Source organism: Leuciscus leuciscus (genome assembly GCF_965113295.1).
Source record: "Leuciscus leuciscus genome assembly, chromosome: 5".
Taxonomy (NCBI): domain Eukaryota; kingdom Metazoa; phylum Chordata; class Actinopteri; order Cypriniformes; family Leuciscidae; genus Leuciscus; species Leuciscus leuciscus.
This window is the reverse complement of record NC_138729.1, coordinates 35,251,850-35,279,313: the sequence shown is the minus strand read 5'-3', so window position 1 is coordinate 35,279,313 and position 27,464 is coordinate 35,251,850. Positions and strand designations below refer to the sequence as shown.

At 35.8% G+C, this 27,464-nt stretch overlaps 1 protein-coding gene and 3 long non-coding RNA genes across 4 annotated transcripts in view; 3 read left to right on the top strand and 1 right to left on the bottom strand.

The window, feature by feature from the left end:
* The first annotated feature begins 557 nt into the window (after positions 1 to 557).
* Positions 558 to 4,218, top strand: LOC309498606. The gene is made up of 2 exons (XR_014205992.1): positions 558 to 1,029; positions 1,906 to 4,218. It is a non-coding gene; the product is annotated as an uncharacterized lncRNA (long non-coding RNA).
* A 2,671-nt stretch (positions 4,219 to 6,889) lies between these two features.
* Positions 6,890 to 27,464, top strand: part of ubash3ba (ubiquitin associated and SH3 domain containing Ba) — a 29,118-nt gene continuing 8,543 nt past the window's right edge. The window contains exons 1-4 of the mRNA XM_082169415.1: positions 6,890 to 7,028; positions 7,212 to 9,358; positions 26,443 to 26,496; positions 26,994 to 27,307. Coding sequence (XP_082025541.1) covers positions 9,231 to 9,358; positions 26,443 to 26,496; positions 26,994 to 27,307 — 496 coding nt within the window. The 5' untranslated portion in view covers positions 6,890 to 7,028; positions 7,212 to 9,230. The remainder of the gene's footprint in view (positions 7,029 to 7,211; positions 9,359 to 26,442; positions 26,497 to 26,993; positions 27,308 to 27,464) is intronic.
* On the top strand, positions 9,365 to 16,388 carry LOC309498608. The gene is made up of 2 exons (XR_014205994.1): positions 9,365 to 14,831; positions 14,866 to 16,388. It is a non-coding gene; the product is annotated as an uncharacterized lncRNA (long non-coding RNA).
* On the bottom strand, positions 11,276 to 26,423 carry LOC309498609. The gene is made up of 2 exons (XR_014205995.1): positions 16,982 to 26,423; positions 11,276 to 16,936 (listed from the first exon to the last, which is right to left on the bottom strand). It is a non-coding gene; the product is annotated as an uncharacterized lncRNA (long non-coding RNA).

The window sequence follows — 27,464 nt, the reverse complement described above, 5'->3', positions numbered from 1 at the left end:
CCTTCCAAGCCCGTATCTAGAGTTCCTTCATCAGTCACAACAGGCAGTAACGCCCTTCTGACCTGCTTCGACAATGATGGCTCCCCCCCACCCACCTATAAGTGGTACAAAGACAATACTCCCCTCCCAGACGATCCCAGCAAGTTCCCCTCTTTTAAAAACCTCACCTACAAGATGAATGCTTTCAATGGGAACCTGGTGAGTGTTGATCTACAATATTTGAAAATACAAAATGGTATATATATATATATATATATATATATATATATATATATATATATATATATCATATCATATCATATATAAAATGTCACATCAAACCCTTTGGTCAAAATATTCAGTACTATAACTGTATATTGCTATAATTTAAATGTCCTTTTGCACTTTAGGATAATTCTAGGTTTTTGTTAGTTGAATTATTTCTGTAAAATTTTGTTTCTGTGATCAGGAGTTCCCGAGTGTGTCTAAGCTGGATATCGGTTCATATTTCTGTGAGGCCAGTAATGGAGAAGGTGGTCCTCAGCGTGGTGATGCAGTGCAGATGGATGTCCGTAAGTAATAGAGATGGGTTGATCATGAACCATTTGTTCATTTTGAATGAATCTTTTATATGATTTGGAAAAACAAGTTGTCTCAGAGAGCAATTTGTTCATCTTGAGGCGAATTTCAAATAGGGGTTTTTAACATAATCGGCATCGGCCAATATTCAGTATATCAAGCCGATTATTAGGCGGGCGCATCTGTGGGCAGCCTTGTGTTGTTGTTGTTGTGGAACACGTGTTCGACGCACGCTGCGCCTAGAGTCATTCTCCAGCAGAGTGAGCAGACCTCATCCAGTGCCTAAGGAAGGAGCTAAGTTCCTTGGAGAAAACTCATTTATATTTAATTAAAACCTTTTGATATGTTACTGCCAACTTCGAGAAAAAATATGAATAGGCGACATGACGTTAGGCTACTTTGGATATTGATAGCGTAGTTGAGGTTGCATTAGCACAGCAGAAGGGTTGCTATCATGTCACAATAAGCAGTGTTGGGGGTAACTCATTACAAGTAACTTGAGTTACGTAATCAGATTACTTTTTCAAGTAACTAGTAAAGTAATGCATTACTTTTTCAATTTGCAATAAAATATCTAAGTTACTTTTTCAAATAAGTAACGCTAGTTACTTTTTCACATTTATTGACTGGCAGCTCTCCTGTCCCCATGTTTGAGAGAAATAAAGTGAGGTGGTGGTGTGTGCGCTGTGTAAACATGATGGTTATTGTAGTTCTAGAGACTAAATGTGAACTTGCATTTAGTCATCTCACTGCCACGAAAACATTCAGTGTTCCTCAAAATGAATAAAAACAGTAAAATGCAATCTCAGAATTTTACTCAACTTTTATAATTAACTATTAAATTACACAAATATACTTTGTGTATTTAATCTCACTTTATTAATCAATGTCTTTGCTGCTGACCTTCAATTATCTAATTCAACCATACTAAGCAAAAATTACTTTAGATAAGATTTAGAAATAAAAGTGTTGAACTTCCTTCTCCTGTATATTATTGTTCTTTAATCCAGAAAGGCAGCGCAGCTGAAAGGTTAGTTTGAGCGGCGCCCTCTACTGTACAAGCTTAAATATGCATTTCCTTCAGCCTGAGGCTTATTCAGTTCATTTTTGGTGTGAAAGGGCCTTAACATTTGCCAAAAATATAACTTTTTTGTTGTTCTTGTTATTAAAAAAACAAACAAGCAAGCCCAGCCCAGGTGAGAAAAAGTAACGTAAAAGTAACGTAACGCATTACTTTTCACAAAAAGTAACTAAGTAATGCAATTAGTTACTTTTTTTTGGGAGTAACGCAATGTTGTAATGCATTACTTTTAAAAGTAACTTTCCCCAACACTGACAATAAGTAAGCAGGAATTTTGCAATTACAGACAGAGAATCTGATACTTTTATTTGTTCTGTTTTGTGTGTCTTATATTTGAGAGGGTTTTCACTCAATGCAGACAAATAAGTAATAAAAAAGTGGCCATTGGTTAGTGAAGGGCTGGCTTTGCTTTGCTAGCGTCGTCGCTAGGGTTGGGTAGCACTAGCTACAGACAGACCCGGTGCTAATACGGCACTGGTGCCTTAACGACCGTTATTTACTGGACCGAATATCAATGTGGATTTCTGTGCTTCATTTCGGTGCTACTGTTATGCCTGTGCTTCTCTTGGATGCTCTGAAAACGGACGTTAGAAACGTGACGCTAGTCAGCTGTTAACTTTAGCATACTAGTAGCTGGATTAAACACGGTTAAAATGCTGGCCAAACAGTGTAATGTGTGACTGTATTTCACTGTAGACTAGGGGTGGAACGAACGGTACATGTATTCGTATTGAGCCGAAACGGTACGGGCGTCACGGTTCGGTGTATACATTTACACGGAGAATACATTGTATAAAAATAAATAAAACTCGCGTGCAAATTAATTCATGTAATGCGGAACTACTGTTAGATACGCGGGTTCTTTGGGGACACCTAATCTGTAGCCCCGCTTTAGCTCTGAAGCAGGCTGCGATCATAGACTGTAAAAAATAGGCTGCGATGTAAAGATTGCATTGCTGGAGTATGGTGTGTGAGAGAGAGGGAGAGGGAGACTCGGGAGAGGAAGAGAGGGGCGCGGGCGCGATCGAAAAGTCGCGTGTGTTTAAAGTCGCAAAGTGTTTACTTATATTTGTGTGTGTGTGTGTGTGTGTGAGAGAGGCGCGGATGCGATCGAACAGTGGAAACATAAAAACATACTCCGTCATTTTGTTTATAAAAGACATCATTCAAACTGCAAAGTGTTTAAGTTACTGTTAATTAAAATTTTAAGGAAAACAAATATATTAATCTGAAATGTAGCAAATACATTTTCAATTCATTCAGGTACAATTTCCAAACATATCTCAAGGTCACAACAAGTGCAGATTGGTCAAGTGTTCAATAAATGTTTTTGTTGAGAAATCTTGTCGATCTTAAAGGACAAATCCAGTGAAAAATGAACCTAGGGGTAATTAACACATGGTTACCGAGTCGATCGTTCCCGGAGATGCGTTTTCATGATAATCGAATATAAAGTGTTTTATCTTTAAAAACAGATTAGCTCATAACAATAGTATATGGGGCACAGAGTAAGTAAAAGTAAATCGCTAGTTAATACCACTAACAAAGCTCAAAATAGCCTCACACTAACACGGTAGCATAATGAGGGTCCATACATGCAAACCGAAGCATTGAGAACTTTGTAAGTGTACAGACAGTTTAATAAGAAGATACTTTATAAAGACAGTACATTACGCGTTTACATGCAGGATCCATTTTGGAAAACAGTCTCGACTAATCGAGTCACGAACGCCGTGCTACGTTAGATTTCACTATGCGTAATTCCTATCGACCAGCTCACTTAGCGCGGCGTTCGTTGCTCGACTAGTCAAGTGCACTAGCCACCGCAACATCCAATAGGAAAATTCAACTGCAGTAGCCACCGTTCAACCTTAAGAGGGCAGCACTCAGACGTTTTTACACCATATATTGTAAAATTAAAACACCTTATACCCAAATGTCAAAAAAGTTACTCGAATCAATGAACAGCACTAATAAAGCCTCATTCTTAAAGATCATTAAATAAAAAAAGATGGTTTAGGGTTTAGTTACCCTTTAAAAGTCTCACTCACTCACTCACTCGTATTTAGTTTAACTCTTTTTATTGATGCTTTTCAATCAGAGAATTACTAAAACAAAGACAATACAGCGTTTGTTTCACCATATTGACCAAGAAATCCAGATGAGATTAAACAAAAGCTTTCCTTACTCTCTGAGTAATGATAAATTATATAATTATTATAAATGTTTGCTCCAAAACATACTAGTATATTACAAAACAATACAAGTAAAATAATATGAAATTATATATGTACTAAACGTATACATACCGTGTGGTAGCAATATAGACAAAATACAGCAAAAATTTTAACATTACTAAGAAAAAGGAACAAAAAACAAGAACAAAAAAAAAAACCCTGCACCTTCATAGACAATTACTGGAAAACCAAATACAATTTCTTTCCCCTTTTTTATGTTCTCACTGTTTCTTAATCAATCAGGGACAGGAGAGAGGACAAAGAATAGCAAGGATCGAATACAAAGGTAGGGATTATATATAGGGCTACTTATAGGAAAAATAAATAAAGTACAAGAGGAAAGGTTGCCAAATCATGTGAAATTGTTCTGTTCTGACATAAAAAAAAATTGAATAAACTGCATCCAAGCCGAAGCTTGTCGACATCGGTTACAAGTAGGATCGAGATCCAGGTTTATTTTAAACCGTTTAGCTTTTGTACGATAAATTCTGTGTAACTTTGAGAGGAGGTATGTACACGACAAAGGGCCTTAAACCATTCCTCATCAGTAAAAACGTGGTTAAGATCTGATTCCCAACTCTGCTTTATTTTAGACATGGTTGAAAAATCTGACATCTGACTGAACTACAAACTATCCACTGATGTCTGTGAAAAAGGGATGTGCTCGACAAGCTTGGACGTCTGTGCCGCTGCACACTCAATCCACTGCATGTTTTTCATTTACCAGCTTGTGCACCACAGCTATATAGGCGTTACTATATTTCGTTTAAAGGGAACCTATTATGCCCCTTTTCACAAGATGTAAAATAAGTCTCTGATGTCCCCAGAGTGTGCATGTGAAGTTTTAGCTCAAAATACCCAACAGATAATTTTTTACAGCATGTTTAAATTGTCATTTTTTGAGGCTCAGAAAAACGCGCTGTTTTAGTGTGTGCCCTTTAAATGCAAATAAGCTGCTGCTGCACGACACAGGGGGCGGAGCTTCATGAGCTCGCGCTCAGTCTCTCAGGACAATTTCATCTCACGGAATGATGATAAAAATATCAGAAACTCTCAGTAACAGTGTTCATTTCGACCCGGAGTCGGACAATAATGCCTACAGAGTCAGAGTGCTGTATGGAGATGGACCAGGTATACTTTAGTAGTTTAATTACAGTTATAACGTATTTGTCATCTGCTTGTATGTATCCACTATTAATAGCCTACAAGTCTGCTGTTTCGGACCAGGTCCGAATGATGATCAAACGTATACTGATGAGTTTAATAAAGTTTATTGTACATAACACAAAAGATGAAGCGTCAGTTTTACTCCAGAAAATCACCGTAAGAGCTGAGTAAACACAGTAAGTTATAAGAAGTGCGCAAGTACATCAACGAATTTCGGTAGAGTTGAGGGAGCATTTTCTTTTAAAAAAAACAAAATAATTTCACCTCGTCTTCAGCGGCTGCCTCAGATTTCGGGAGTAAATAGAGAGAGCTATGTGGATTAATACATCCAGCCACACAACACCTACAACGCTTGGGAGACATTCTCGTCAGTACAACTCGCTGTGAACTCGATCAGGGCGGGTCTATGTTAGAATGGCAGTGTCTGTCAACACTCGTGGGCGGGGCCTGTGCTGTAGTGACGTCACTAAAACAGCATTCTGAAAACAGGTCGTTGGGAGACACTGCTGATGATTTATGGGGATTAATAAAAAAGGAGTGAGTGGATTTTTATCACTATTGGGTGGTTGTGTACACACACTGCCAACACACATTTATGTCCAAACAGCATACAAAAGTGAATTTTGCATAATAGGTCCCCTTTAATATTCCACTAAATAGATACATTTACTTCATAGACAGCCTTCTTTTTTATCCCCATTACACTCTCAATTGTCAGTGTTTCTTTCTACACAAACACTGTACACACGCTGCCTGGCATCGGTTGTTGGTATCGGGGCATTTTTTACGAGTACACAAGGGCAGTATCGGGATTGTAAAACTAATCCATATGAATTGTGCAGTTTAGTCCAAATTTTCTGAAGAGACACGATCGCTTTATATGATGAGCAGATTTAATTTAGGCTTTTATTCACATATTATTCATTGGTTCTTGCGGAAGCTCAAACGTGCTGAAGTGAAGGATGAGGGGAGCACAGTGAGGGGTTGGGGCCGTGGTGAATGATTGAAGAAGATGCGCTGGATATTTTCACTTCAACAGGCGTTACAATCAGCCTTTGAGTTTTAAAAGATAACATTCAATGAATAGGAAATTAAAAAAATGTTTATGTATCTTTCTACTGTAACCTAATCAGTCAGTGATTTATTAGTTAACAACTTATTTAGACTAGTTAACAACCAATCAGAATCCACTTGACTTTAAATAGCTTGAGCATTTAAAGCGGCAGACGACATAACTGCAGCGTGCGCTTTTAATAAACAGAACATCAGTGTGTTGGTGTGGATGCTGATGTAGTTATCTAGTTATCATTCTTAATGTTAATGGGCGTTAACTTCCACTCTCTGCCATAGCTTGAAAATTCTCCATTTATTTTTAAAGCTACATTTTGATATTTATGACGATCTTCTATGATTTTTAGTATGATTTTTGATATTAATGATATTTGCTTCTCAAACAGATGTCTTGATTGACTTTAATTTGTTGTTTTTCTTTATTAAAGGTGATCTAAATGTTGGTGGCATTGTTGCGGGGGTCATCGTGGCTTTGCTGGCAGTAGGGTTGCTCCTCTTTGCTCTCTGGTTTGCCAGTAAAAAGGGATATCTTCCAAGTAAGTTCTTACAGCGTGTGGGTCTGTCTGTCTGTCTGTCTTGTCTGTGAGTGAGTGAGTGAGTGAGTGAGAGGGGAATAATTATAAAATCAAACAATTAGATGCCATAGCGACAATATTAGATATTTTAAAAAAAATTATTCAAAATGATTTGACTAATTTGCATTGTCTCCCCCCCCCACCCCACAGAAATGTCTGAAAGGTAAGAGTTTATTTCTATGGCACATACAACTTTAAATCTTTATATTATATAATACTATATCTTGCATTAAATATGTTCTAAAATGTAATAAAATTATATAAATGATCTCTTGCAGCAAGCCGAAAACACAAGCTGTTTATACCCAGCCTAGATCAGATGAGGGGGATGATGGAGATGTAAGTACAACACACATGCTTAGTTGTGTAAATATTAAACCGCTGAATTGATTTCCCCATTGGAATTTTGTTTGCAGTAGTTCATTTTGAATGTCCATTTCTATTTTTGTGTTCTGTTCTACCACCACAGTAGTGGTTTTGGTAAAATAATTATTTTCACACCGTTTTGTGTGTCTGTTTCAGGGGGAATTCAGACAGAAATCATCGTTTGTGGTGTAGACTGTGTTGCTTTGGATGAATTGTCAAGATTTTTTGCCTAGATCAATTTTTTTTCTTTTCAAGTTCATACAAAATCAGGATCTGTTTGAATGTGAAGAATTTGACATCAAATGTGCCTCCCTGCCCTGCCTACCACACTAGTTGACCATAGAGATGTCCAAAAGCTTTAATCATAAATGTGTGTGTGCAGTAGTTTAAATTTACAGATTTAGTTTCAGGAATCTAAATCCTGTCTCTCTTTTGCAGCAATGAATTGAAATGTAATTTATTTAACTACGAGTAATCTGTGAGTGGAAATTAACAAACTTAAAGGGTTTATTATCAATCCTTTATTAATATACAGTAATATGCTAAGTAATATGAATTTGTTTAGTTATTAATGGCTTGAGGCATCCAAGGCTAATTCTATGTGATTCTGCACTATGGGATGAAAGCTGGGGAAAAGAAGGTACTATGAATGACTGTTCCCCATTCAGGAAATAATCCCCCTTCTCCTTGATATAAACATTTGCTGTACATTGTAGTCGTTGTTTGTTTACTTCACTGGTATTTTTTATGATAGTATACTTTGTGTTTTTATGTGTTTTGTATTTCATTCACGAAATGTAAATAGTTCTTTCTGGTTTTTATTGGATGTTATAGAGTTTAAAATCATGCTTTATTGATCTCTTTAAATTGTTCAACTGGAAACATATTACAAAACTGTTTTTCTTGTTTGATTGAAGTTTTAATGTCTAACTTGATCCCGTTCTTCCAATAAATTAAACTTACTGATGACTTATATGCAATATTATATGTAATGCTTACATTCCTCCATTAGCAGGTCCACCCAGTCCGCTCATGCAGAAAACTCCTTGTGAATGTGAAATTAAGCAATGTTATCTGTGGTTGTCTGAACAACAATATGACTCTTTTGGGAAATATCTCTTTTCTATCACGTAGGTTGAGAGTATGAATGAATATATTTATTTTCAAGTTATTTGTTAATGTGTCAATAACCTGATGAGATCTAAAATGTTTTGAATATGACCACTACGAGGCAGTGTAGGACCACAATAAATTCTGCACAGCTTCGAAAAACTGTCGAAATTGACTTACCATTGGCATGTATCTATGTGATTCAACATAATGTCTGTAACATAAAAATAATAAAATGATTTTCATTGTTTTTGTTTTATACAATTTTATATTTAACCAAATACATTATTTGCACAAGGCATTCGCTGGTTTCTGAACGGATGATTTTTCAAGATACTGCTTTCTCTGTTCTGGCCATATACGACCCTTAACATTTTACAAAATATAAGTATTTTCCACATGACGCGTTTTACGTTCTAGCTGCGCACAGTTACGTAACGTTCGGCGGAATGCGAGAACGTCAATGACGATGATGCTTCTCACTGAACTGCGCTGATCGCATCTGATCTGCTCAACGTCACCTTTGAAAACTGCGACTTTAAGGATGAGGGGGGCGGGGCCGGCCTGGCCCCGTCTGCTGATAGGCTGCTTCCGCTTTCAGTCAAGCCCCATTCATAAATAAGTCATGTCTAGAAGGAACCGATGTAACAAGTATTGATAGATTTCGCTCGCGACGCGTATTTCTACAACATTTCTAACTCTACGTCGAGCCGCGATAGACTCCGTCGAATTATATTTCTTCCCGTGGCAGACAGCGACAGCGATGGTTGTCGTTTCACGGAGCAAATGAGATTGACTTCCGACTGGTGACCCCGTTCTCAAACTGTAATGACATGAGCGCTCCAGCAGGAAGCTCAAATCATTTTGTGTTTAGAAACATTGTAGCGCGTCCGCCAAGACTTCTGTCTGCCCGACTGTGGGGTATAATGGAGCGTTTTTGATCCAGCCTTTACTGAAGATACTGTAGCGCTTGATTCGATGTTTTAAATGTGTGTCGTGTCCGTCCATTTGGACGCATCAAAAGTAAGCAATTCGCTGTTCTGAAACCAAATGGAAAGCTGAACCATGGCAGCAAAAGAAGACCTATATGCCAAAGTCGCTCCACGGATGCAGCGGCAGAACCGGCCAGGAACTGTCAAACATGGAAATAGTCTGGATGTATTGCTGTCAATGGGCTTCCCAAAAACCAGGGCGTAAGTATCAGAGTTTCATCTCTCCCAGATCTCGAGCACCACGCAGCTGCAATCACAGCTGTAAACGTTAAGAACGCAAACACATGTAATAAGAGCGCTACAAAATCCCTTTGGAAATACAGAAACATGGCAGATATATACAATTTGTAGTGCAAGTTGCATTTGTAATGGCGTCGGTCTGGTTGTGTTATTGATTAATATGACGAAGTGGGAAATAGGCTCGATCGGTTATAAAGTTGTTTTCCTGTTGCCTCATTAAGCAGTTTACTTTGAAACTCGTCATACGTGGTCTGGGCTACATCTGCCCAGACGGGACATGTTCCTCGAGCGCGTGAGGTGGGCACCGCTGGGAGGTCAGATCACCGCTGTCCGTCCTATTGGCGTTGTGTCAGCGCATCCATAACCGTCTGACGAATGTTCTTTTTTTCATGGCATCATGGCGCTTGAACATGTATGTATAGCCTATACTTGAACATAGGCTGAATCTAAAGTTTCCGATTCCATGAATGATTCTTCTGTTCCTGTCCCAAAAGAATAGTTATTAAAACAGTTATAATCCGAAATAAATGTAATTCAGGTTTTTTTTTTCACAGACTTTAAATTACTTTTCACAAACCTTTTATAAAAATAAAAAAAGCATACTAACTGTTTACTATATAGGCTACAATTTATAAACAAACAAAACTTAACATATTTATTGGTAGCCCTTTATAATAACGTAACAATAATTAATTTAGCCAATTAAACTTAACTAAAAATGAGCAATTCATTGTCAGTTCATGTTAGCTCAGAACCACTTAATGTGGCCAACACAACTTTTGATAATAATTAGTGCTGTCAAATCGATTAATCACGATTAATTGCATCTAACATAAAAGTTTTTGTTTACATAATGTGTTTGTGTGTGTATATATTATATAATATAATATATATCTATATCTAAAAATATTTATATATTATTTATATATTGTGTATATATGTGTGTGTGTCTGTGTAACAAAAACTTTTATGTTAGATGTGATTAATCGATTTGACAGCACTAATAAAGGTTGAAATTAACATTTAAAGTAGTAGTTCACTTTCAAATGAAAATTAGCCCATGATTTACTCACCCTCAGGCCATCCTAGGTGTATATCACTTTCTTCTCTCAGACGAATACAATAGGAGTGATATAAAAAAAATATTTTGGCTCTTACAAGTTTTATAATGGCAGTGGATTGCAACCAACAGATTGAAGCTCAAAAATGTGCATTCATCCATCATAAACTAACTTCATGCACCTCCGGGGGGTTAATAAAGGCCCCCTGAAGCAAAACGATGAGTTTGTGTAAGAAAAATATGAATTATTTAAAACTTTATAAAGCAAATTAACTAGCTTCCAGACAAAAGAACAATTGTATCCAAATTTATCAAATTTATCCACTTTGAAGAGCGTTTTCAAAAAGCTTTGTTTTCGTTAATAAAAACGCTGTCTCAGTCTGGACGGAAGGTCAAAACGGAGAGAAAAAGGTGCATTTTCAAACGAAAACGTATTAGTGTGGACAAGACCTAAGCCTATCGGTTTTCCAGAAAAAGACAGAGTACATAGTATGTGTTTATTGTACATGGAGCGGGTTGCCCGCTCAAATGTGCCGCCCTTACATGCATCACATGACCAGCCTTGTCATGCAATTCATAGAGTTATCATTTACTAAAAATAACAATAACATTTTGTTTACTTTTATATCACTTTGAGCAATTGCTCAAGAATGAGCCACCTAAACGCTTACTGAATGAACCTTTAAAAAGTGTAAATGAATCAAATGAATTCAGTAACCACTCTGAGTGGTACATACATGTTTCCTATTGAGTAATTTTTTCGGAAATTGGACCTTGCTCGTTGTGATGTTCATGTTGATTCATAGTGCCATTGTATAGTAATGCAAGAAACACTTTCAGAGACAGGGGTTTTAGTATGTCATTGGCGTAAGAATGTAATAAAAAAAATAAAAAAAGGAATTCTGATTGAGATTCAATTCAGATCTTTACAAAAAAAAGTGACGTCATACCATATGTGGCACCATACCGCTTTTTGATGCAGCGAGTTTCTTGATTTAGATGAAGTTGCCCAATCTATCCTTTCCATCATTGTTCTACTCTGAGGAGGACGGTTGGAGTAAGGTATCTCCAACCAACCATGAAGGCTGCATTAGGTTGCTGTCAGTGAAGAGCTAGATTCTCATTCATCAAAATTACAGTTAATCTCTGCTTCTTTTAGCCACACACATTCTCAATCCTGTTCTCTCTCTGTCGCTCACTCGTGTCTTTACTTTTTGCTTGGGCTTAATCCTGCAGTTTTTTTATAATCTGTCTGGAATCCTCCTTGCCTCTGCGTGTTATTACGGTTTGTGACTAGATTGGGATATACAGGCCAAATGATTCCTTTCATGTTTAATCCAGGGAGAGCAAACAAAGGTGAATGGAGCAAGATGTCTTTATTGAATGTTGTGGATGAATTTGATCCAGTCTTGGTTTTGATGCAGATCAAGGCTTTGTGCCTGTGTGTAAAACGACACTGATCTTGTTCATGAATGTACGTGGTCGGTGGATTAAGCTGGTCATCGTCCTTGAGGCCTTGACAAGAGAATTTGAAACATTTGGCCAAATATTTGTCATTTGCTGACATCGGAAGTAGTGGTATGCTAGATTTCTAACCTTCTATGGTTAGTCTGTCTGCTTCTGACAACATTTAAAAGTTTGCTTAAGTGTTGGAGATCAAGTAGTATGCATATGGGTGGTTGGCATAACATGCTTTTAATAACTTTAATGCGATTAGTGCCATATATGGATTAAATGATAGTGATCAGTCTTGTTTTTATGTTGGTAAAATAAATTACACCATAGATTGTGTTTGGATACATGGAAAACAATTGACCATGTCCTCAAGTGGAGAAAGAGAAAGTAAATAAATTTAAACCATTCATTGCCAAAGTAGCATATTTGGCTTGAACTGATGTTTTTATATGCTTATGCCAGTATGGGAGAGTAGATATAATTGTGACATGTTTGTATTTGTTTTGTTTTTTTATTTTATGTGTAGGTGTACAGAGCTGTAATTTTGCAACACAATATACTACTTGAATCAAGCACTGCATTTATACTCGTTCTTCTCCCTTGCATATGCATATGCATTGACCGAACAATGTAATTATTGTTTTTGCATACCGTGTTTGTAATAAATTGCCTTATTTTGACATGTCCTCCGGGGTAATACAGAGTCATTTGGTGTGACATTCAAATTAATGATCCAGTTTTTGACAGTAAAAATTTGTTACGATTTTAATGCGATTAGGAAATGATTTCACCATCAATGAAAAAGTTTTTATAGCTCAGTTAATAAAAAAAACCCAATACATTACATGTTATGTTTTTTGTCAGTAATTGTCCTTTTTAAAAATGTTATACATGAGGGTTTAGCTTTGAAGAATAGGACAAAATTAGGTTGTAATTTAAAAAATATATATAAATTTGATTTAACTATGAATATGATATTCATGACTTATTATAGTTTTCTTTCCTGCCTCTCACTTTTCATACTTAATTGTCAACCCACATGTAATTGAAACTCACATACTCGAGAAATACCAGTTAGTATTAACACTTTACAATAGTGTAGCCTATTAACTACAATGAGCAATACATCTGTTACAGTATTTATTAATCTTTGTTAATGTTAGTTAATAAAAATCCACAAATTCACAGTGCATTAACTAATGTTAACAAATACAACGTGTTTGCATAATGTATTAGTAAATGTTGAAAATAAAATTAACTAAGATTAATAAATGCTGTAGTTCTTGTTCATTCTTAGTTCATGTAAACTAAAGTAGTTAACTAATGAAACCTTATTGTAAAGTGTTACTGTATTAACACTGGCAATCTACTTAAGCTAGTGATCGAATGGTTGCCGAGTTTGTCTCTGAACAGAACTCGGACACGTATTAGTCAACAGGAACTGCTTATTTTGGTTAGGCTCAATATATAACCTTACAACAGTTTCAGCACTGAAGGGTCTTTAAAGGATATAATGAAAAGTAAGGTTTGACATTTGCATGAGACTTTCCCTGTTCTGATACGTAATAGCCTAAACATGGCTACACATGCCAGAAAGGTTTTTTTTCAGTGGCTGTTACATTCCATTTGTTAAATTTGTTTAATCTAAACAAGTTTAATCTGAGATTTAGACATTATTTTGTATTTTACATAATATGAATCTACCATACTGCAAGTATGTTTTTTGAAGTTTACTACTTTAAAAGCCTTTGGTTAAGCATTGTTTGGCAAGCACTAGCTATTTGTTTCTGTGCAAGAGTCTCTTAGTGACCAGGTTTCTGTGAAATGAAGTCATGTGTATTATACACCAATATGTTAAACCACATCAACAAAATAAGATATCTTACTTATCTATCACCCTCTTTATAGCAGTTAGAGAAGTATACATTCAACACACATATACATATACCCTCATGTCACAATTCAATTATATGGTAAAAGGTTAACAAAAAATGTACTATAGATTAAAATGCAAAATTTGGTATTACATTATGGGTTTAAATGAATAGGCTTGAAATTGGTGCCGGTAACCCAATGCACAGGACTATGGTGACACCAGAATAAAAAATATTCATGATTCTGAAGCCGAATATACAGAATTATTTTAGATTAAGATAAGACATTTGGCATTATCAGAATCCATAAATATTCCCCCATTGCATTATTATAAATGGTATTCAACATTATATAAAGTAGTTTAATGTAGTACTGACACTAAAAGTCTTAGAACTTGAATTTTTTCCTCACACAGAAATTTTATTTTGGATGAATTATACACAATACAAATCGGCACTATCCACGATACATATTGTTGCATTTTTGTATTGCGATATATTGTTACACCCCTAATATACCTACATATACAAATATAGCATTTTTTATTTTGACAAAATAGTATAGAATCTTAATATTTATAGATTATTGGCCATAACAATAAAATAATGATCAGCTTAGGTATTGGTTAGAATCTTAAAGGTATAGTTCACCCAAAAATTACAATTCTGTCATCATTTGCTCACCCTCAAGTTGTTCCAAACCTGTATGAATTTCTTTCTTCTGCTGAACACAAAAGAAGATATTTTGAAGAATGTCTGTAACCAAACAGTTGATGTACCCCATTGACTTACATAGTATATAGTAAGTCAATGGAGTCCATCACCTGTTTGATTACCCATGCATATTCTTTAAAATATCTTATAATTAAATAACAGAATTTTCATTTTTGGGTGAACTATGCCTTTAATATTTGTGTATCTGTTAAATATTATTTATTTTATAACTTTTCTTTGTTAAAATGTTAAAACATTGTACAGTTTTCTTTTTGTTTTCAAAAAAGCTTACATTTTCAGCGATCTCAAACATTTGGAGCCCACTGTATTTGTTGCCCCTTAAACCCAATTTAAAGTCTGTGAAGTCAGAAGTACACATTTTCCTGTGTAAAGGCATCCAGATTTGTATCTCGCCTATAGTGGTCAAAACCACTTTAGTGTCTGTTGACTCAACTGTGTTATAACCAGATGTGTACAAGTTTTGAAACTTTGCTCTTTTTTGGAGGTTTCCATGTGTGTGTGTGTGTGTGTGTGTTAAGGTCAGTTTGAGTGGGAAGCTTTCATACATTGGGTGGAAACACTGATGTTTCTGTGTCCCAGCTGCTTAGGGACTCTTTCCAGTTTCGCCCGATGATGCAGGAGTTGCACACATTTTCCGCTAGAGAAAGGCAAGAGGAGAATACTCATGCAATGAGTTTTAAAAGGAGAGTGTGAGTCTGTCTTGAGGTGGAAACACTCAGTTCAAAGAACACAGCATAGGCTTTCATAAATGGTGGTATTAAATATTGGTGATACTGACGATAAAGAAAATCATGTTTAAAGGGATATTTCACCCAAAATTTTTTAATTCAGGGAGGTCTTTGTTTACTCACCTTTGTTATTCCAAACACGTATGAATCTGACCAAAATTGCACCCAAACTTTTGAGTCTGGGAGTTGAACTCAAGAACCAAATGAGTCCAATTCTTGAATCATTCAGATGATTTGCTGAATTATGCTTTACATTTCCAATCTCCAGTGTTTCAAATTAGCGTATTTTACAAGCTGATAATGTTACGTTAAACCTATGAAAATGTTTTTTAAAAGCTCACTTTGCAGTGTTGCAATGACCATCTTTTGTCAGTGCCTCACCTGTCAAAGTTGAATGAGTGCGTATACGACATGAAGCTGCCCAAAGTTAGCTACACTGAAAACAAATGGGCGTTCATACACAGCTCCCGATCGGGATGAAGTTTGTCCTCAAATCATTTAAGAGCGCACATATACCTTTTATGGGGAGTATTTTAACTTAAGTGCTGCAAGCCATACTCATTTTCTCTTGACAGTCTTTGGCATAAAATGCTAGGCATGCTGCGCCGTATACGGACATTCTTTTACTTTTCAGGAATTTCTTCACATTATTGCTGTTGTTGTGGCAGCCAACAACAGCACAGCATAACTCTGCGTTCGTTCATTTACATTTTTAGTCACGTTCAAAAAGTTTCTGTTTAATTAATTCAGTCACTCTTTTTACCCCGGCGCACATCGTTTACGCAGGAAAAAGTTGGATACATTTAATGAGTTTGGATTGTTTGTGTGTGAGAAACATGTACTCATATGCTTTGTAAGGATGAAAGCCAAACTGTTTATGTGTTCTGGGTTCAGCCATGTGTTGGTGTGCACATTTTGGTACATGAGTCATATTTTCTGGTTCATCACCTGTAGGGTGTGTAGATTTTGTATATGTTCTCATTTTTGCATTCTGTTGCATTGGAGTTCCTAATGAATATCACCTTTTCAGCCACTCTACTAAGTTGCCTTCATTCTTCATTATAATAGTACAGTACATGATAATATTTGGCCATTCTCAGATATTCAGTAATAATCTATGACTCAAAGACTCTTAAGACTCTTAAGACAACAAAGCCTCTGCTTTGTGTGAGTGGAGTCATCACATGATGAGCTTCTCTCAGAGGAAATATGGGAAGTAGGAAGGCCATGACAGTGCAGTATCTAGAGGCTTGCCTTAAGCTCTACAAAAACCAGTCAACCCTTTACTGTCCCACAAAATAATTGCAAACAATTGGACAGTTGGATATCTAAAAAATAAATTAAAAGTTTTATAATGTAATGTTTAGCTCATTTCAGCTTTAAAAAAATAGAATGAATGCCTTGAAGTCTGTTCAGCATTGATGCAAAGTATTCATGTCTTCTAAAACTGAATGAAGATGTTTGTAATTGCACAAACTTTTTAAATGAAATGAAATTAGCACTCAACCATAGAATGGAAAAATCACTTTCTTTTATGCATTTCCTCTTTAGAGGTGAGATTAAATGAGGAGCAAATGGAAACTTTTTCTCAAGTCATTGTACTTATCAGACTTGCGTTTACATTTAACGATTTAATATACGCTTCTCGCTTGTTTCAAAAGCAACTTACAAATGAGGAACATCACAGCTAAGCAAGAACACCACACACACACACACACACACACACACACACACACACACACACACACACACACACACACACACACACACACACACACACACACACACAGATTTCAAACATTGATAATAATAAGAAATGTTTCTTGAGCACCACATCAGCATATTAGATTGATTTCTGAAGAATCATTTGACACTGAAGACTGGAGTAATGGCTGCTGAAAATTCATAAATATATACAGTAGATTATAGTTTTTTCTACACTGTAAAAAATGATATGATCAATAAGTTATGACAACATATGTTTTGACATTGCTTTAACTCATCAAAATAAGTCAAGCAATTTTCAACTTTATTTTATAAGTTATACAAGAATCAACTCATTTTTAAAAGTCAGTTTAATGCAATTTAAGTTGAAATAACTTGAACATCCAAGTTGATTGTACTTAAAAATTTAAGGCAGCAACATTTTTTGCAGTGTATTTTAATATTAAATAAATGCAGCCTTGGTGTGAGTTTAAGAGATTTCCTTCGAAAACATCTTATCAACCCCAAATAATTAAATGATAGTGTGCATATCTCTGTTTTCTATGTTTACTTCTGAAGTTGTTTTTTTTTGGAGAAACATCTGAGACAAATTGTTGCTTAAAAGAATCAGAACTCTGAACTCCATTAAGTCTCACGAGTTATAAAAGAGCAACCACTGAGAAATAATATTTTTCCTGTTGAAATTGTCTTCTACTGTGTGTTTTTCTCAGTCTCTCACATTTTTACCTGAGCATGAAAACACATGAAATCACAGCTCCAGAGCTCTCTTCCCTGAGCACGGAGGTTTTCAGGGTTACCAAGTTTACTTAGTAACTCTGTTATTGATTTAGTTAAATGGACCTCCTTTTAACTGTAATGGAGCTTTTAAAATTCATTTAAATTTAAGTAACTTCATTATTTTAAATCTAAAGGAAGTCACATATGTCTTTGAAATTAAAATTTCATGTTTATGAACAGTACTGCTACGCTTGCAGGCTCATTGTAAACTCACAGTGCAAAGTATGTCCGCTAAGAGGAAGTGCCCCATTTCAGGAAGTGGTTTGTGACCTTTAGAGAGCGCTGTGGCTGCTGGGACATAAAGGAACCCATATGTGCTGAGACAGAGATGTGGGGGTGGAAAGACACATGCACGCTCAAAACTTCAGATATAGTGAGGTACATCATGCATATGTGCATAATCTGAAATACCATGGCAAGAGTTCACAGAAACTGAATCAAGAGCGAGTGGCACATGCAAATACATAAATGAGCCTTCTTTGTAGTCAGTAAATATGAGTCCAACCGTACACTGAACTGTGTGTGAAGTCAGGTGAGCGTTCTGAAAGAGAACAAACAGACACAAATGCATCTCTGTATTGCTTTGATATTCTGTCCTCACATTTATTCTGCAATTAAAATTAATTTCCATAATGTGAAGTTAAATAGGCCTTTACATTTATGCTAACTGTAGTTTTTATCAAAACACCACAGTTGCTAAATTGCTACAGATATTATGGTAACACTTTGCAATACCAAATAACTATAATATCAACAGTGAGTAATACGTTTGTTACAGGATTTATTAACCTTTGTTAACGTTAATTAAAAAAACTGTTAGTTCATGTTATCAGGTCCATCAAATCATATATAATTACAGATGCAATTTTAATAATGTATTAGTAAATGTTGAAATCTGGATTAACTGAGATTAATAGAGGCTTTATTTTTCATTGTTAGTTCATGTTAACAAATGGAACCTTATTGTAAAATGTTACCAATATTATTGGTATTGAAAAAAATATTTTGGATGCCCCAACTGAGAGGCTTTCACAATCTTTCTGTTGTTTATCTTCTTTTTTGACTTCTTAAGTGACCAATATTTTGTAGTAACTGGTATTTTGGTGGAAACTATGGGAGCTGATAGTCAACTGGTGTTGTCTAATGGCGTGATAGGGCATTTGTTTAGAAATGCATGAATAGAAGGGTTTACATTCTTACCGTTCTCTGATGTTTCTTTTCTAATGTCTCCTCTGGCTATGAATAAACTAATGCTGAATAAATCATAGAGCAGAAATGAATAAATCATAATGAATAATCTAAAATGTTTGGGACAAAATGTACTGTAGCTTTTAAAGCTTTCTGTGCTTCTCTATGTACCATATGTCACACTTACAGACAACAACGTGGCTTTACGTTCAAAATGTATCATGGTCAACAAAGTTTCCCTGCTTTGCCTTACAATCATCATCCTAAATACACTAATACCTTAATAGTGTAATCAAATAATGCAAGACGTTATCTTTTTTCAGAATCTTTCTCTTGAGAACATCACATCTTTTAAAAGCAGCTGAAGAAGCACCGCTTCCGCAAGCACTTCACTCACACTACACACACACTCGCACACACGCACATACACACTTTTAAAAAAAGCATTTCTTCTCTTCTCTTGCTTGATTCCTAATCTAGTTGTCTAATAAACCTGGCATTGCACAACAATTGTTGACTCTTGATGAATGCTTTGTTCTTCTTCTGTAAGTCGCTTTGGACTAAAGCAACAGCTAAATGCATAAATGTAAATGTTCTCAGATGGTGAAATAGGAAGCCACATGATGATGAATATGTTCATCACAAATGGTCTGTCCATAAATAATGGCCAATAGTCTACATAGACGGTGCACAGGGTCATGAGAACAAAGACAAAACGCCATCACTGTTACACACGACAATAAAATAATGCATTAAATATGAACAAACTAACCGGAAATGTAACACAAAACACCATGCATTACTGATAACAAAAATAAAAATAAACAAAACTATTTTAATGAAATATAATCATATGTGATGTATAATCCTGGGACTTCTGAGAATATCCTTTTACTTTTTCCCCTGTAATGTATATGGTAATTTATAGCTTTTATTCGTAAAAACCGTACATTAAAATTGCATATAATGCGATGTTAAACTATTTATAGTTTTTCACTGTATATGTTAAGGTAACTCACAGTTAACCAATTAACACATTTTCACTGTAGCATTTAAACATTTTTTATTTTATTTTTTCTGTAAAAGTTACATCTTTTTCAGTATAATGCATGGTTTTTGTATTGTACCCCTTACAAAAAAGTACTGTGTAAGTTCTATGGTAGAGTCAGTGATGGTATCAAATGGGAATACCATGATACTTTGATATATTTTATGTCATTGAATGAAAGTACCACAGTATTTGCTTTGTACGTCATAGAATACCATTGCATTACCACAATCCATTTAGCCATCTATTTGTCAACGTTCAGTGTGTTGGAACACTTCCTTCACACAATACACAAGAACATAAAAAAAAAAAAAAAATCTTTGCATTTAGCATTACATCTCTTCTGGTAAAAACCCTTGTCCTGATTATATTTGAACCAAACTGAACACTGAACATGAGACGCTACAGAATCAAGCTCAAAGTTTCCGGATGATGAGCAGTAATGGAAGATGCAGAAGCAGTGATTCAGATTATGCCTTTGGAATCTAGACCCTCATACGTCTCTTTCTGTCTATTGTGACATTTCTAAATGGCAGAAATTGTTGTTAATTGTTCAGTCACAATGAATCATGTTTTAGTCATGCACGCATGTTCAAACCCATGGTCACACCTAAATACCGCAGACACAATCTTTATCTCAAAGAGTGTTAAGTTCAACTACAGTTTTATAGGCTTAAATGAATTGTATTTGCTTGCTTGTACAGTAATTCACAGATATAAGAAGCTGTTTTCAGTTCTCAGTTTTTCAGTTCAGCTCTCTTTAATATTGCTTGTTCCATGAATAAGTTCAAATTTTTTTTCTGTCTCTTTAATGCCCTGCTGGTCCTTCCCGTCTCCATCTAGATAAATAGTGTCATCATCTGCCCGGTCTCATGCACCCTAACCAAGCGAGAACACGCTCACAAAAGCTGCGAGTGTCTTCCCTGTAGTTTTAACATAATAAGCTGTTAACTAGGCGGGTAGAGAACACGAGATGAGCGTGAAAAGATCTTCACGGCCAGCCAGTCCTGTTACTTACAGAGGGAGAAGGGCTTATTGTCAGAGGATAACAATTGTGCATGAGGATATGTGCACTGAGAGAGAGGGAGCAGAACAATCAGAGACATCACACACTGTATTTGTTATTCTTTCCTCTCATTTTCTCCGTATGGGATGTAGGAGCAATAAAAAGAATTGAAGAGAATGATAGATGGTGTGATGGTAAGATCCAAAATGAACACCGTTTAAGCACCAAAATAGGTTTTAGCAAGTGGAGTTGCTCGCCAGTTAGCAGGTTATTATGAACTCCAATACATGGTTTAAATCGAAACGATAACTGACCCTCACTGATGTATGTGTGACGTGTGCAAGTTTTTCCTCAGTGGAAAATTTGCAATTGATAAAGAGGTTTTTGTTCTCCAAAAACACTATTTAAAAAATGCAACTTCTGCTTTGTCTGACAAACTCTATTTGAACTGTCGAATGTAGAAAATGTTGACATTACTTGAAATTAAATAAAGTCAGTTTTTAGGCCATTTAGTATAAGGCTTCTGAGCATGCTCAGTTTGATCACTGATATTGATTTAGCAAAACATTGCATTTGTGATTATATCTTATTGTCTTATGTTGCACGGGTATATTTGTGGCAATAGCCAACAAAACATTGTATGGGTCAAAATTATAGATTTTTCTTTTATGCCAAAAATCATTAGGATATTAAGTAAAGATCATGTTCCATGAAGATATTTTGTAAATTTCCCACCTTAAATATATAAAACATTTATTTTTGTATATAAAACATAATATTTAGATTTTTCTGTACCCTCAGATTCCAGATTTTCAAATAGTTGTATCTCGGCCAAATATTGTCCTATCCTAACAAACCATACATCAATGGAAATATTATGTATTCAGCTTTCAGATTATGTATAAATCTCAATAAATAAATAAATTACCCATAAGACTGGTTTTGTGGTCCAGGGTCACATAGTGCTTTCTTCTGTGAAGTTTCTTTCATTTCAGTGAATATAGCCTATATTTTGGTGTATAGAAGTAACTCTGAAACAAGTTAGACAAGCTAGGAAAGTTATTTATCACTATTATGCAATGTTAATACTCAGCTTAATTTAAAATGCAAACTTTAATCAAGTTGATACCACATTTTTTTCCCATAGTATCCTCAAACATATCCTAGTGTGTGAGTTTTCTCTACTTCTGACTTTATTTACAGTGGATTGTTTACATGTGGATTGTTCCTCAACAAATAAAACATGCTTAGCAACACATACAAAACTGGTTTGTGTAATACAATTGTGAGAGAAAAGTGTGCAGGAACTGAATTGGGCTTCATTGCCTGATGAAATCCCCTCATTATTAATATCATTGAGTCTTCATGAGCTATATCTGCACAGAGGACACCCTTTTAGGACACCCTTTTATATCTCTATGTGTGCGTTTGTGTGTGTGAATGTGTGGGTGGGTGTTGCGCTGTGTTGTACTGAATGGGGAATACATGCTAACTTACTCCTCTGTAAACAGGAAGTGACTATTTCCCCATAGAGTTCGGAGATTCGGCCAAAGCAGCGAGAATGATGGCTTAGACACTATTCTCTATGCATATGTTACACATTTGTACTCCACCTCTCAAGAAAATGTTACAAGGGCTGATTAATAACAGGCAGAAAAAAAAAAAGAAGAATACAATTTTTTTTTAATTTTTTTTTTTTTTGTACATGAATAGTCACCCACACACAAAAGCACACCCAGTCAAATGTACTCCCTGGACCAGCCTCTTCATCCCTCTTAAATGCTGCACAGGAAATACAGGTTATAAATAAATCATTGAGTTCCTGCCTGGAGCACTGACCAGAGGGGAAGGGAGGAGGAGATGGCCTGTAACACAATACACACACACACACACACACACACACACACACACACACACACACAGGCTGATGGATAATCGTGAGTGTGAGTGATCCCGGATGCACAATGATTTTCAGTTCTGATTTCAAATGTACCTTTAGGTAGAATAAATATCTGTGCTGTTTAGCATATGGTCTGTATAGGAGCTCGTACATGTGTGTGGCCTCACTTTTGTTTCTTGTGTGTGGCATCGCTTGTGTTTGTGTGTTTTTGTGGATGTATACGTGATGAAAGTTTGAGCATGTGGGTGGAGTGTTAGGTTGGGGTGTGATGAAGTCTTGAACGTGCTACCGTGGAGTTTCTTCAAATGCTTCTTAATAACCTGTGTAAATCTCTTTGATTTAATGCAGGTTTATATGTGATTAGTATAGTCTTAAACTTCAGGCCAACCTCGAGCGGCTTATGAATATGTTTCCTCTTCAAAAACTTTTGTTGTTCTTTTACATATGAACTTAATAACAAACCAGATGGTTGATAGTTTACTTGTGGTGCTTTTGCAGTTGGATGGGGATTTTGCTGCTACAATAAACACCTTGTATATTGACACCAACTTTTGTACTCATATTTTGTACAACAGACCTTTTGTATCAACTGTAAAGCAAGTTCCTGGGAACCATTTTTTTTAAATTGTGTTTTAAGAAACAATCTTTGTTTTATTTTCATCACGGCAGAATAGCTCACCACAAAATTTGTGTATGCGAGACTGCACAGGCATCTGAACTTGATCATGCATGTATGAAAGTTTGAATATGTGTCTCACCATGTTTCATTGTGTCGTGTGTGTGTGTTTTATGCACACTTTGAACATAGTTTTGCACTACATACAGTACATGCTTGCATTTCTTCATATGTGTTTAGCTTGTGAGTGTATAAATGCATACATCTCGCATGTTTATGCATTTGAAGACATATGGCTGTGCATCATGGGCTTCCCCATCCCAGCATGCATTGTGGCTTTGGGCCCTGAGGGTTAGTTGGCATGATGACCATTTTCTCTATAGGAAGCCAACTAAATATAGAGTAATTGAGCGCTATGCATTGGCTGCAAACTGGATTACCACACAAAAATGCACACACTATTGACTTTTACAGTAATCTTAGACAAATAAATACATACAAAAAATAAACAAAACAAATCAACAAATAATTAAACAAGTATATTTGTGTGTGTGTGTAAAACATGTTTAAATGTGACAGTAATGACAGTTATATTATTTAAAAAGTTTTCTATTTCAAATAAATAAATTTTTTCTTGCTACTATTAATCAAATAAAGCTTTCATCAAAGTTTTTAACACTGATAATAATGAGATGTTTCTCAAGCAGCAAATGAGCATTAGAATGATTTCTGAAGTATCATGTGACACTGAAGTAATGGCTGCTGAAAATTCATCTCAGGAATAAATAATATTTTAAAATATATTAAAATATAAAGTTATTTTAAATAGTTAAATTTTATCACAATATAACTTTTTTTTGTTTTACTCTATTCTTACTTTTTTGCTGATAAGAGAGGATGTATTATAAATCACCTTGGTGCATCTGCAGTGAACATAAATATTAGTTTTGTTTGCTTATAATGCACTGATAAATTGTCAGATATGCATCGTGGAGCGCCGATTACCAGAGGCTTCCTGTACTTTGAAAAATGTGCATAATCTGCATAATTTCCCTCGCCTCTGACGTGTGACTCTGTTCTTGTGTCTTGTCGTTTTTTCTCGCGAGGTGTAAGGGAAGCACGTACACTTGTAGTGAAGTGTTGCTGTGGTTCATTCGTATTGTTTCATTAATCTGTCACTGAACAACTTTTTGTGATCCATCCTCCTGAGTTGCTGGAAATTAAATGTCTATGGTAGGAGGAGATATCTCAAAGTACTCGTATTTTCACTGATTGCTCATTGTTGACCAGCAGAACGTCCCTTTATGTTCTCTTGTAGTCATTTTGGTGTGTTTTTTTTTTTCTTTTTTCTGCTTTCTTCAAACCTGAAGCAGCATTTTCAGTTTTACTGTGAGGTTTCAAACCTATCCACGGTGCACAACACCCCATTTCCCCTGAGAGTTAGTCAGAGTGTGTGATTTTTAGAGCTTTTATAAAAAGACACTAATTAAATTTAGAACATAATTTAATCGGCTCAGGAAAAAAGCCTTTGAGATGTCAGCTGACACATGAGGAAATGACATAGTGAGTTTAGCATGACCTTAGATTGGATTATATGTCGTTTTACAGTATAGATGCGAGCAGAGGAAATAATATCATCCTACACATGAGAAGATTATGTGCAATTATCCCTACCAAGTAATGTACTTCCACTAACTGTGAACGTCTGGGTCTGTGACCCTAAATTATTGTACCATAGGTGTCAGATTGCTTTTAATTACACCTTTTAGTTCTGTATGATAAAAAGCGAGAATAAAAAAGAACTAGAGAGAAGAGGAGGCTATGGCGAGTGTTTTATGAACTGAGAGAGATGGCACACATTTTCTTTTTCATCACAGTTCTTCAAACCACAGACCAAGTGATATCATTTTCCACTATGATCTTTATAAAGCAAGGAGCTAGCTAAATGAGTCAGACTTAATGAGCATCTGTGAGATGTTCAATGCATTGATAAATTCAGGGGGTTGCTCTTTACTCATAACTTTTTTAAGAACATATACCATTCATTGGTGTCGGTAAGAAACTCTCTGACTAATTATTAAATAAATAAATGAATAAGAAAGAAAAAAAGTAAATTACTTCTATTACGTGAGAAGAAAGAGACCACAAGAAACGTTTGTACATCCTGTACAGTTTTGTGGTCTTTATGCAAAAAAAAAATTCACCAATCAGAATGAACTAATCTATGGAACTGCATATTAAATATTGTTTTATAAATCTTTTCATATTTAATAGTGTGTGGGACTGAATGGTATGGCCTTATTTTTTTTATGTACTATATACCAGTAAGAGCAAAGTGTATGTAGTGGGGTGGGGTCTAAAAAGTCTGAGACCTCAGTGCTCATATTGGACATTTTGCATAAAGATAGTCCCATGATAAATGCAACACATTTGCTTATTTTATTGGTGACCTAGAAATAGTGCAGAATCTTACATTTTGTGAGTAGACTTTTGTGCCTCAATGAATGTGTTTGAGTTTTTTCTTTTCTTTTTTTTTCTTCAATGAATGTGTTTGAGGTGGCTTTGACTCACATGTCCCTCTTTAAACTAATCCGGATAAGTAAACCTCCTTGATATTCATAAATGCCAGTAAACAAATGATTATCCATCTTTCCCAATGTTGTTCTGGGGGACAGGGGGTGGTCTAGACTAGATAATTATTATGGAGTTTGTTTAGTCTGCGTTTGATTTAATGTGTGATATATGTTTCAGATACATAGATAGGAACAATAGAGGAAGATCTCCGTAATATCAAATTTAGATCTCTGAGAAAACTCCTCAGCGCTAATGTACTGATAAACATCCTCCGGAAAGAAGGCCATTGATTTTGTGACCAGTACAGCAATTGAGCTCTCTCTCTCTCTCTCTCTCTCTCTCTGTCCTTTCTGTTACAGGCTAAAAGCTCTGGTTTCGACTGGGGGCAGAAATGTACAAGCAGCCTGTGATTGGTGAGTGACACCCACACACATCCAACATCCGTGACCCATGTCGGATTTGACAGTCGTTCATGTCAGTTGAACCGTGCTGATCCACAGACACTCTTTGAGCTTTGAAATTATATGTTGCATTTTAACACACACACACACACACACACACACACACACACACACACACACACACACACACACACACACACACACACACACACACACACACACACACACACACACACACGCTGAAAAGAAACATTACACTATCAGATGTTCACATGTACTCATGAACCCAGCTTCATGTGCACTTCAATGCACTTTAATGGGTCACTGCTGCCCTCTGCTGGCAGGGAGTCAGGAATAATTGACCGTTGATAAGTTCTCACTTTAAAAATGAAATTAAGCCAGTCATGTCCATACTTTCCACTTCAACCAAAAAGTGAAATTACTGCTCACTTATTCATAATGTCTTTGCAAAGTATATCCAACATGGCATGAATGTCTGTATTCTACAGGTTGTTTTCCCATGTGGATGACCCGTTCCTGGACGATCCTTTACCCAGGGAGTATGTGCTGTACCTGAAACCCAGCGGTCCCCTCCTCAACCAGCTCTCCAACTTCTGGCAGCAGAGTCGCATCACATGTGGAAAGAACAAAGCCCACAACATCTTCCCTCACATAACCCTTTGTCAGTTCTTCATGGTCAGAGCACTTCATCAACATTTCCAACCATATATGAGTCTTTTACTTAATAGCCTACCTCTTTTTAAATGCATGTTTAGCAGTGTTTTCTTTTTTGTCACATCAAACTTAGAAACTATAAAAGAATGTCATTTACATGTTTTAAAATTCATCAAGGCTGCAGTTATTTGATCAAAAATACAGAAAAAGAGTAATATTGTGAAATATTATAACTATATAAATAACTGTTTTCTATCTTAATATATTTTAAAATGTCAGCAGCCATCACTCCATTCTTTAGTGTG